Raw genomic sequence first — 12,405 nt, forward strand, 5'->3', positions numbered from 1 at the left:
AACTAAGGTACCTTTCGACCTTGAAAATGTCATAACTCTAAGTTAAGACAGAGTTATAGTATAACATCATGTGGTTTATGTCATACCAAGGAAAGGAAAATGTGAAAGCCCACAGCACAAAACAAGCTGCTTATGTTAAACTTCATCTGAAATGATTTAAGGTTAATAAATGTTACTAATGGGTAGGTTTCAACCCAACTGAAGCACTATTTTTATAGATTAAATGAGGTAATTATGTTAACAAAGAACTTAGGACATACAGATGAACCGGTTTGCAGGGCAGAAATAGAGACACAGGGCTCCCCTGGTGGCGCAGTGGTTAAGAATCCGCCTGCCGGTGCAGGGGACACGGGTTCGAGCCCTGGTCCGGGAAGATCCCACATGCTGTGGAGCAACTAAGCCCGTGCGCCACAGCTACTGGGCCTGTGCTCTAGAGCCCACAAGCCACAACTACTGGGCCCACGTGCTGCAACTACTGAAGCCTGCCCACCCTAGAGTCCATGCTCCGCAACAAGAGAAGCCACCTCAATGAGAAGCCCATGAACTGCAACGCCCCACACACAGCAAGAAAGACCCAATGCAGCCAAAAATAAATAAATAAATTTATTAAAAAAAGAAAGAAAGAAAGAAAGAGAGATACAGATGTAGAGAACAAACGTATAGACACCAAGGGGGGAAAGTGGCAGGGGTGGGAGTGGTGGCGTGATGAATTGGGAGATTGGGATTGACATATATACACTAATATGTATAAAATGGATAACTAATTAGAACCTGCAGTATAAAAAATAAATAAAATTCAAAGAAAAAAAGAACTTAGGACAGTGCCTGGCACACAATAATTATGCAATAAAATAATTCTATTATTTTATTATAGCAAGAATAAGTGTAATAATTTTCTAAGCCTTAGGCAATTAATTCTCAAACAGCTCCAATTTATTATTATTACTACCAAGTATCCTATAATGACTCTTTCACAAAATAGTAAGAACAGCTAATGTTTATAATTACTACGTTATTCCATTTAATCATCACAGCAGCCCTATAAAGAGGGACCATTTTTGCTTCCATTTTACTGAGGCTCAGAGAAGTTACATGATTTACCCCAGGTCACGCAGCAGAGGACTAGAATCCGAGCCAATCTGACTCTAGAACCTACTTTTTTTTTTTTTTTTTTTTGCGGTACGCAGGCCTCTCACTGCTGTGGTCTCTCCCGTTGCGGAGCACAGGCTCCGGACACGCAGGCTCAGCGGCCATGGCTCACGGGCCCAGCTGCTCTGTGGCATGTGGGATCTTCCCGGACCGGGGCATGAACCCGCGTCCCCTGCATCGGCAGGCGGACTCTCAACCACTGCACCACCAGGGAAGCCCTAGAACCTACTTTTAACCGCCATTTTATGCCCCCTGCCACTCCCACCAATGTGTGTAGATTTCCAAATTGTAGTAGTAACAATATTCCACTATTTCAGGAAGGAGAAAAGGTGACAGGGTGATTGTTTGAGGAAAGAGAAATAGTTCCTGGGAGGAAAAGGAGAACAATGACAAAACTATAACTGTAGCAATGAGCTGCTTCATGGTTTCCTTAAAATATTTAATTTCATGGGTTTTCTAGTAGAATTGTCAGTAATCTCTTGAAAACAGCTCAAAAACTACCAATGGTCTTATTCCTCTATACTGAGGAAACTAGTCTAAAATGAAAGTCTGATGCTCTTTAGGAAGAAACACTGAGGCGGCCTTTGGATTCTAACGTCAAAGGTCTCTAAAGGAAGATAATCCAACCACCTGGTTCTTACTGGTCTCAAGTTTATAAGAAATTAGAATAACAATTTTAACAGCAATGATAATAACTAAAATTTTTTGAGTTTTTGCTCTATACCAGGTACTGTCGTTATCCCCAATTTACAGAGAAGAAAACAGACAATGTCCTAGTGAGTGCAACTGAGGATACCGTTAGCCGCAACTGTTTACCCCAAAGGAGTGGAGAGCTGTTTTATTTTGGAGAAACAGCATACCAGCTCTTTCTAGAGAAATAGAAGCAAATAGCTTGTGCTATCCTGAAATAAAGCAAGTTTTTTTTGTTTGTTTGTTTCTTGCGGTACGCGGGCCTCTCACTGTTGTGGCCTCTCCCGTTGTGGAGCACAGGCTCCAGACGCGCAGGCTCAGCGGCCATGGCTCACGGGCCCAGCTGCTCCGCAGCACGTGGGATCCTCCCAGACCGGGGCACGAACCCGTGTCCCCTGCACTGGCAGGCGGACCCTCAACCACTGCTCCACCAGGGAAGCCCTAAAGCAAGTTTTTTAGAGGAACAGTGAGGCAGTGGTACAGCCCAGAGTTAAGGAGCCAGGGAGGTCAAAGCCATGCACTGCTTATGATCAGTTAGGGGCCTCGTGGACAGATGACCCAGGCTTAGTGCCTACCTGTAGAGCACGCGCTTCCTGGTCTCCTTGGCGCGAACCTTCCTCAACAGGTCTCTGAGCTTGCTCGACTCCTCAAAGTGAACCCCTATGTCCTCATCCTCTGCTATGCTGATAATATCTCTGTAGAACAAGGATAGGTCAAAGCCCCCACGTTTCCTTAGGTGCAACAAGTCAAGGAAGATACCTGGAGCGAGGACAGACAAAAGTGAGGGGAAACAATTTCCAGCAAGGGAGAATTTTTTTCAGTTAAGTTTAAATATGCTGTTAAAAGCTCCCAAAGAACTAGATTGATTATAAACATTTTCAGGACTTAGAGAAAGTGGTTAAGGGGATCAGCTGCTCTAATGACTTCAGACAACTTATTCAAATAACCACCATTTGTGGTGGCGTTAAAGTCAAGAAAAGCCCTCAGGGGCTTCCCTGGTGGTGCAGTGGTTGGGGGTCTGCCTGCCGATGCAGGGGACATGGGTTCGTGCCCCAGTCCGGGAAGATCCCACGTGCTGCGGAGTGGCTGGGCCCGTGAGCTATGGCCGCTGAACCTGCGCGTCCGGAGCCTGTGCTCTGCAACGGGAGAGGCCACAACAGTGAGAGGCCCGCGTACGGCAAAAAAAAAAAAAAAGAAAAAAAAAGAAAAGCCCTCAGGTAGAGCCCTTCAGACAACTAATGGCCTGGTCATTTTCACTGGGAATATGACATAGGGGTCTCCCCCAGCTTCACTTTATTGTTTCATTTTACTCTGAAGGGTGAAAAGCAACCATTTGACATCAGCTATAAAGAAGCAAAAAAAATTAAGTGCCAAGTTAAAAGAACAGGGTGGGTACTTCCCTGGAGGTCCAGTGGTTAAGACTCCTCGATTCCATTGCAGGGGGCACGGGTCCGATCCCTGGTCGGGGAACTAAGATCCCACAAGCCACACAATGCGGCCAAAGAAATAAAATAAAAGAACAGGGGAATGCCGACCTGTGTCACGGAGATCCCCAGCTTTGGTCCTGGCCCTGCTGGCTTTGGCACTGTCATTGCCGTGGGGGTCATCTTCATTGGTGAAAAGCATGATCCTCTTATGGCTCATCTTGAACTGGACATCACTAAAGAGGTTGGCACAGACCCACAGTACTTCACTTAGGGAGTAGTCAGATCCATGGCCAATTAGGTCTTGGAAATGTTTCTTCCCCTCCTGCCCCTTAAAGTGGTCAAGCTCTAGCACTCGTTTAGCACCTGATCAGAGAGACAGGGAGTCAAATGGGCAGAAAAGTCGGAACAGCGTCAGTGTTTTACAAGACTAACAGAAGCTCTTTCTCACCCAGAGCTGTTTAACCCACATAACAAAAGTCTACACCCCAGTAAGAACCCCCTTGTGCAGGAAAGCATACTCCCGGTCAAGATGTTATCCGCTTCCTTCTCCACATCCCTCTTTGTGCACATTAGTGACCTTCTCACGTAAGGGAAAAGCTGATCTTAGAATACTACTGACCTGGATTATCCAATTCCTGCAAGACGTAAATATTTTTGAAATTCACTGAATTTTTGTCCTTCTTGGTACCATAGAACACCACTGCCAAGAGATCTCGATCACTGCTTATGATCTTACTGGTGTATACACTCCGGATACACTGAAAAAACAAACATAAAGTTTCTATTAATATTTAACTACGTACCACTAAACTTAAGCTCCACAGGTGCCTGACACATAGTAGGGCACTCAATATATATTTGCTGAACTTGTCATGGCATTAGAGTAAGGCATGACCCCTACCTTCAGGAAACTCATAATCCAGTGAGGGTGATGGTCATTTATATTATGTATAACACAAAGCAAAGTGTGGTTAAGTATACAACAGACATATAAGCAGTCCCTACAATAAGAAATCAGAAAATTCAAAACATGTATATACTCAGGAAGGAAACTCTGCTATAGGGAAATAAAAATAAAGCCCAGCACTAGAATCGGAAAACCTGGATTTCAGTCCCAATGATGTCACTTACTTAATTGGCTGAGTTTGAACAGGCCATTTGATCATTCCTCAAGGAGCTTTTTTTTTTTCTTTAATGTGGACCATTTTTAAAGTCTTTATTGAATTTTTTACAATATTACTTCTGTTTATGTTTTGGTTTTTTGGCCCCAAAGCATGTGAGATCTTAGCTCTCTGACCAGGGATCAAACTTGCACCCCCTGCGTTGGAAGGCGAAGTCTTAACCACTGGACCACCAGGGAAGTCTCTTTTCCTCAAGTAGCTTGATACCAAGAAACAAAATTTACATATATAAAATAATTACATATATAAAAGGTTTAAGTGAATGTTAGTATGTGTGACATTAATAAATAATGGAAAATAAATCTATACCTACTAAAAGCAACTTTTGAAATAAAATTTGCCTAATTATACAATTAAACACATCAGTATTCCAGGAAATATAAACTAAAGCCATATCCAGTAAATCAGTGTCTCATAAGTGGTCAGTCCTGGTGGCCTATAATTCTGGGGGTACTGACAAAATTAAGTTTCTGATTCTGCAAAGCTGAGGAATAAACCAACCATGGTGACCCCCCTCCATATCCTGCTTGAGACTCTACCTGGCCTTCCTCCATAGCAATTCTCTCCTTAAATGTAGAACTTATGGTATGTCTAGTCATTGACAGTTATCTTCATGGCAAGCAATCATTTCTTTCTATTTATTTATGTATTTATTTTTCATATTTATTTATTTATTTGGCTACGCCGGGCGGGATCTTTAGTTGCGGCATGCAAGATCTTAGTTGTAGCATGCAGGATCTAGTTCCCTGACCAGGGATCAAACCTGTGCCCCCTGCAGTGGAAGTCTTAACCACTGGACTGCCAGGGAAGTCCCAGTGAGGGCTTCTTTAGGTTCTACGATTGAACACCCCTCCCCCCGACACATACACACAAACTAAAATAGAATTTTAGAAAATGTATTTTCATTGCTCCTTATCAAACACATTATGTTCATCAGTGAATGTTTCACTTATTCACTACATAATACTACAGTTGCTTCTGGGTTCTCTAGGCGTTAGCATTTCATGAACCCTTTCAAATTACATGTAGAACTGTATCTTTTTGGGGAGAGGGTACATAGCCTTCATCACATCTTCAAAGAGGTCCATGGGGCTTCCCTGGTGGTGCAGTGGTTGAGAGTCCGCCTGCCAATGCAGGGGACACGGGTTCGTGCCCCGGTCCGGGAAGATCCCACATGCCGCAGAGCGGCTGGGCCCGTGAGCCATGGCCGCTGAGCCTGTGCATCTGGAGCCTGTGCTCTGCAACGGGAGAGGCCACAACAGTGAGAGGCCCGCGTACCGCAAAAAAAGAGGTCCATGATCCAAAAAAGGTTAAAGCAGTGCTCCTCAAAGAGTGATCTTCAAACAACATCAGCGTCACCTGGGAGCTCTGTTGGAAATGCAAATTCTTGGTCCCTCCTCTAGACCTATAGAATCAGAAATTCTGATTGCAGGGTAAGGCCCTGCAATCTGTGTCAACAGCCCTGCAGGTGATTCTGATGTAGGTTAAAGTTTGCAAACCACTGCTTTAAAGTTAAGAATTGTTTTTATTAATTCTTTTTTTAGATGCAAGATATTCTGACTTGTCAATTGCAAGAACTGTTTGTGTACAAATTAGGACATGAGAAGCTTCTGTTTGGTTCCAAACTCCAAAAATATGAGAAATGAGATGTACAATAAATCCTTAAAACTTCTTCTCTATGAAGAAATAGTAATCTTTTTAATTGAGGTAAAATTCACATAACAAAATTAATCATTTAAGTGAACAGTTCAGTGTTCAATTTAGTACATTCACAATGTTGTGCAACCACCACTTCTATCTAGTTCCCAAACATTTTTATCATCCCAAAAGCAAACCCCATACCAATTAAGCAGTTGCTCCCTCCCCTGCAGCCCCTGGTAACCACCAACCTGCATTCTCTATGGATTATCTATTCTATACTTCATATAAATGTAATCATACAGCATGTGACCTTTTGCCTGGCTTCTTTCACTTAATGTAATGTTTTCAAGGTTCATGCACCTTGTAGCATGTATCACTACTTCATTCCTTTTTATGACTAATATTCTACTGTATATATAAACATTTTGTATATCCACTTAAAAAGTTTTAGAATGAGATAGGGGTGGTGATTATTGCATGACATGAATGACTAAATACCTTAAAACTGTATACTTTAAAATAGTTAATTTTGTTATGTGAATTATACCTCAATTTAAAAAATAAAAATATTTAATCCTCATAACAATTTGACAAAGTAGGTACTATTATTTTTTTATTTTTAATAAATTTATTTATTCATTTATTTATTTTTGGCTGCACTGGGTCTTTATTGCTGCACACAGGCTTTCTCTAGTTGCAGCAAGCCGGGGCTACTCTTCGTTGCGGTGCACAGGCTTCTCACTGTGGTGGCTTCTCTTGTTGCGCAGCATGGGCTCTAGGTGCGCGGGCGTCAGTAGTTGTGGCTCACGGGCTCTAGAGTGCAGGCTCAGTAGTTGTGGCGCACGGGCTTAGTTGCTCCGCGGCATGTGGGATCTTCCCGGACCAGGGCTCGAAACTGTGTCCCCTGCATTGGCAGGCGGATTCTTAACCACTGTGCCACAAGGGAAGCCCAAAGTAGGCACTATTATTATCTCAATTTTACAGATGAGAAAAGATATCAAGAGCTTCAGCAACTCTTCCGATATCATACAGTTTATAAGTGGCAGAATCAAGATCTGAGTAGCTGTTTTTTATTTATTGGGTAAACACCTAGGAGGGGAACTGCTGGGTCATATAATAAGTCTACGTTTAACTCTTTGAGGAACTGCCAAACTGTTTTCCACAGCAGCTGATCCATTTCACATTCCCACCGACAATGTATAAGAGTTCCAATTTCTGCATCCTTGTCAACACTTCTTATTGTCCCTTTTTCTTTTTTTTTGTAAATTTCAGCAGTCCTAGTGGGTGGGTATGATACCTCATTGTGGTTTTGATTTGTATTTCTCTAATACCTAAAAATATTGAGCATCTTTTCATGTGCTTTTGGCCATTTGTACATCTTTAGAGAAATGTATATTCAAGTTTTATGACCATTTTTAAATTGGGTTGTTTGTCTTTTTGTTGTAATAATCTTTTTCAACCACAGGTAATACTCAACTACAAAAGGACTCATTTCCACACCATAATAGCTGGAACTTCCTTCCTTCTTTTACACTGACATCTCTATAGGAAGAGGAGCCCACTTCTGCTACCAGGGCTAACACAGAAGGTAGGAGCAATGTAGTCCCAGGGTCGGAAGTTCAAACCCAAAATAAAATGGGCCTGTTCTCCAACACTGCTACTCTTTTTTTTTTAAGTTTATTTATTTATTTATTTTTGGCTGCATTGGGTCTTTGTTGCTGCGTGTGAGCTTTCTCTAATTGCGGCAGGCGGGGGCTACTCTTCGTTGCAGTGCGCGGGCTTCTCATTGCAGTAGCTTCTCTTGTTGTGGAGCACAGGCTCTAGGCACACGGGCTTCAGTAGTTGTGGCACACAGGCTCAGTAGCTGTGGCTTGGGGGCTCTAAAGCACAGGCTCAGTAGCTGTGGCACATGGGCCTAGTTGCTCCGTGGCATGTGGGATCTTCCTGGACCAGGGATTGAACCCATGTCCCCTGCATTGGCAGGCGGATTCTTAACCACTGTGCCACCAGGGACATTTTTAAAAGTGGTGTTGATACTTTCTGTTGTTTGTTTAATTAAATGAAAGGTAGTCTTACCTGGATGCTCATGTCAAAAGGAGTCAACTCATCTTCATCCTGAGTTTCAAACATGGCCTCAGAAGCATCAATCAAAAAAATCAAACTATCTCTTCCTGAATATTTATAATCTCCTATGGGGAAAAAAATAGAAGGAAATGTTTGCCCTTGTTTCATATTTATCATGTTTATTATTCATATAAAACAAACAGAGGGACTTCACTGGTGGTGCAGTGGTTAAGACTCGCACTCCCAATGCAGGGGGCTAGGGTTTGACCTCTGGTCAGGGAACTAGATCCCACATGCATGCCGCAACCAAGAGTTCACATGCCACAACTAAGGAGCTGGTGAACCGCAACTAAGGAGTCTGCCTGCCAGGGCTTCCCTGGTGGCGCAGTGGTTGAGAGTCTGCCTGCCGATGCAGGGGACACAGGTTCGTGCCCCGGTCCGGGAAGATCCCACATGCCGTGGAGCGGCTGGGCCCATGAGCCATGGCCGCTGAGCCTGCGCGTCCGAAGCCTGTGCTCCGCAACGGGAGAGGCCACAACGGTGAGAGGCCCACGAACCAAAAAAAAAATGAGTCTGCCTGCCGCAACTAAGACCTGGGACAACCAAATTAATTAATTAATTAATTTAATTAAATAAATCCTCCATCATAAGCATATCAAAAAAAACCCCCAAAACTTCTAAGAAATAGAATTAAAATAAAATAAAACAAATAGAGAAAAGCCCATTAAGCAAAATTATAATCTGAGGAATTCCCTAAGGTGAACACCCTTAGGGAATTCCTTGGTGGGCCAGTGGTTAGGACTCCGCGCTTTCACTGCCAAGGGCGCGGGTTCAATCGCTGGTCAAGGAACTAAGATCCCGCAAGCCACAAGCTGCGCAGTGCAGCCAAAAAAAAAAGAAAAAAAGTGAACATCCTTAAAACCACCATGCACATCAGGCAACTGAATCTTGCCAGTCACCCCTGAAGCCCTCTCCAGGTCGCCTCCCAATTTTAACACCCACCTTCCTCCCAAGAGTAATCACCATCCTGACTTTTGGTAATCACTTCATTTTTTTCTTTATAATCATCCAAGCCAACATTCCTAAACACTGGTTTTGACTTCAAAAAAAAGAAAAAGTTTTTTTTTTTTTTTTTTTTTTTTTTTTTTGCGGTACGCGGGCCTCTCACTGCTGTGGCCTCTCCCATTGCGGAGCACAGGCTCCGACGCGCAGGCTCAGCGGCCATGGCTCATGGGCCCAGCCGCTCCGCAGCACATGGGATCGTCCCGGACTGGGGCACGAAACCCGTGTCCCCTGCATTGGCAGGCGGACTCTCAACCAGTGCACCACCAGGGAAGCTCCCCAAAAAAGTGTTTAAAGCCTCTTATAATCTGTAGATACCCCCTCTGTCTTTTGACTCATAGTTTATTTGCTGAAAAACCTGTATATTATGTCATATAGTTTTCCACCTTCTGGATTTTGCTGACTGCATTCTTTTGGTGTAGATTAACATCGTCCTCTGTCTTTTCTACTAAGGACCTAGAGAGGCTTCATCGGATTTGGTTTTTTGTTGTTTTTTTTTTTTCTGGCATGATTACATTATAGGTGATGTTGAGTTTTTCATAAAAAGGCATATAGTGTCTGGTTGTCTCCCTTTTTGACGATGCTGCTTCCTAATGCAATAAATTTATTTACCCATCTTTTCTGAAGCAATACAGCAATACGTGTCAAGAGCCTTAAACAAAAATTCTACCTTGAGCCAGTGAATTCTACTTCTTAGGAACCTATCTTAAGAAAATAAAATATGGAAAAACCCTATGCAAAAATTTCCACAATGTTGTTTATTAAAGTAAGAAACTGAAAACTAAAATGTCCAACAGAAGGTAGAATTAACAAATTATAGCATATTTAAAATGATTTATAGAGGCTATATTTGCAGTTACATGGAGAGATATATCTATAATACAGTAAGGAAAAAAGGCAGAACACAAAACTATGTATATATGTTTAAAATTCTTTTTGAAGAAGATGTAAATTTTGAAAATGTAAATTAAAATGGAAAAAAAATATGCACTATGATTACAACCATGTAAAAAATCAGATACAAACAAAAACAAACTATATATAGTTATGAAGTATAAAGAAGGATATATGAAGGAAATATGCAAAATGCCAAAATGCTAGTAGTGGTTGTGTTAGGGTGGTAGATTACATAGATTACAGAATTCTGTTTTATATTTTATATTTCCTATGTTTCTCACTTTTAAAAAATAAAAATACTTTAAAAATTTCTACCCAGGACTTAAATTAACCAGTATGTAGAGTACAGGCACCCCTTATTTCTCTTCCTTTGTCCTATGTGTTACTGTGTTGTCTGAACATATACTCCCAAACCTGCAGGTTAGGTGAGGGAATGACTCTTGTAACTGTGTTGCTTATGTATACTCTTTGGTTGTTGCAGTTATTGAAGGGTGAAAGCATTTTTACACTGAGGCCCAAGAATGAGGAAAACTACTTTCCTGGGTGAGGAAGGGTCTTACCTGAGCCACCTAAGGTGACAAAGGATACCAATGTTCAGGGTCATTTATTGGAGATCAATCTACCAGTGCCCAGCAAAAGTTTAAGGCTAGGAATGTTCCATAGACTAGAGTAGGACCTGAATAAAAGAGCCTAGGGTAGCTCTGTGAAGTTCAAAGGGAGAAAAGTACTGGAGATTCTCTGGGGAGAGAAGCGTGGACCACAAGACAGCAAAGATCACCCAGCAGAGATAGGTAGGGAAAGTCTTTCTTCCACACACACAAGGGTACATGTTAATGAAAGTCACTTACCACCTGCTTCAAGGCCCTCCTCTTGATCTTCTTCTTCCTCATCACCCTGATTTTTGTAATAAGACTCCCACCCTGACATGTTGGTTACTGCTCACAAGATGAAAGAAAGTGGAGATCAGTAACAACCAAATTTAAACCTAAAAGTTATCGACCCCTAGGCTTCTTTGAGTTCTGTCTTAAAAGCTACATGTTACTCCTGAGGAACGTGGATGCTGGATCCTGCTGCCTGGAGAGCTTGGTAATTGAGATGCAAGGTAAAAGGACATGGGGGTCATTCCTGAAATAGCCTCATCTTAGCTTCCCTTAAGGACAATTCAGGGCTGGTGGCCCGTAATGACCTCTCTGACGGGTGTGCTGGGGCAGCCTGACCTGGAGGTCCAGTTCCGCCTCCGGCATCATCCGGCATATGAAAATTTATTACTATCGTGCTTTCATCATCAAAACTTATGATCTTGGTCTTTCCTTCTTGCCTTTGTATAAGGCCAAAAGAGAGAAACTGGCTACTCTGACAACCTTAAAGCAGACTCCAGAAATGTCACCAACAACATGACCTTTGCGACCAAATCCAGAAACCAGAACTTCATCATTTTCCTCAATAAAATCCAAACAACCATCATTGGGTACAAAGGCTGTGATATTTTTTTTTGCCATTCTTGATTAGCTGAACCCTGACACACTTCCTGATGGCAGAATTTGGCTGTTTGGCCCCTACTTTTTCAAGCACAATTCCCTTGGCATGAGAGTCACCTCCAAAAGGGTTGGCCTTCAGGGGTGTACCCAAATGGGCTTTTTTGTACTGTTTATCATGCCACTCCTGGTCTCATCGGCGACTACGGAGCTTCCTGGCAGTACGAAGACCGCGACACTTGCCCATCCTGCCTGCGCCACGGGCCTGAGCGAAAGAGCTCCGGCATCATCTGGACTGGAGAGATTCCCGGTCCAGTGTACTGTGCCCTTTAGCAGACCCACTTGTCCTCATCCCGCCCCCAAATCTCCCCCAACTCCTCAGCCAGCTATGCCCAGTGGGGTCCCAAACGCAGGTGGGCCTCCAAGGCCGGGTGCGCCTCCCCTCGGAGGAAGGAACAGGGATCAGAGGCCGTCTCCACCCCTCGGCTCCGCACACTTCTGGCTGACGCTGCCCCACGATGAGGCTACGGGGACGCGCAAGACTGAGTGGCCAAAGCAAAATGAAGCCAGCCCTGGCAGAGAGCAACAAACACAAAACTCAGCCCCCTTCCTACCTACCTTGAGCGCAATGAAGAGATCAATTTGGGCAGAAGGCAGGGCGCCGCACACGTACTGGCTCCGGCTCCCGCTCCCAATCAACGCCCTTACGTCATCACGCATAGCGCGCACCTTTCGCGTCCAGCTGACACGCCCACTCCCGCAAGGAGCTTTCCACACCCGTCCCGAACTAACACCACCCCGTCCTCGAAGCCCCGCCCC

The 12,405-nt window shown here is 43.5% G+C and overlaps 1 protein-coding gene and 1 pseudogene across 2 annotated transcripts in view; both read right to left on the reverse strand.

The window, feature by feature from the left end:
* Positions 1-12,291, reverse strand: part of XRCC6 (X-ray repair cross complementing 6) — a 30,457-nt gene extending 18,166 nt beyond the window's left edge. The window contains exons 1-6 of one of the 2 annotated variants that reach the window (XM_060112222.1): positions 12,205-12,291; positions 10,960-11,046; positions 8,165-8,277; positions 3,886-4,024; positions 3,375-3,629; positions 2,415-2,598 (exon numbers count right to left, since the gene is read on the reverse strand). In XM_060112222.1, coding sequence (XP_059968205.1) covers positions 2,415-2,598; positions 3,375-3,629; positions 3,886-4,024; positions 8,165-8,277; positions 10,960-11,038 — 770 coding nt within the window. In that variant the 5' untranslated portion in view covers positions 11,039-11,046; positions 12,205-12,291. The remainder of the gene's footprint in view (positions 1-2,414; positions 2,599-3,374; positions 3,630-3,885; positions 4,025-8,164; positions 8,278-10,959; positions 11,047-12,204) is intronic. The other variant, XM_060112223.1, reaches the window with a different exon arrangement.
* LOC132499143 (small ribosomal subunit protein uS12-like) lies at positions 11,367-11,833 on the reverse strand (annotated as a pseudogene).
* Positions 12,292-12,405: the final 114 nt, after the last annotated feature.

Source organism: Mesoplodon densirostris, chromosome 11, assembly GCF_025265405.1.
Source record: "Mesoplodon densirostris isolate mMesDen1 chromosome 11, mMesDen1 primary haplotype, whole genome shotgun sequence".
Lineage (NCBI taxonomy): Eukaryota > Metazoa > Chordata > Mammalia > Artiodactyla > Ziphiidae > Mesoplodon > Mesoplodon densirostris.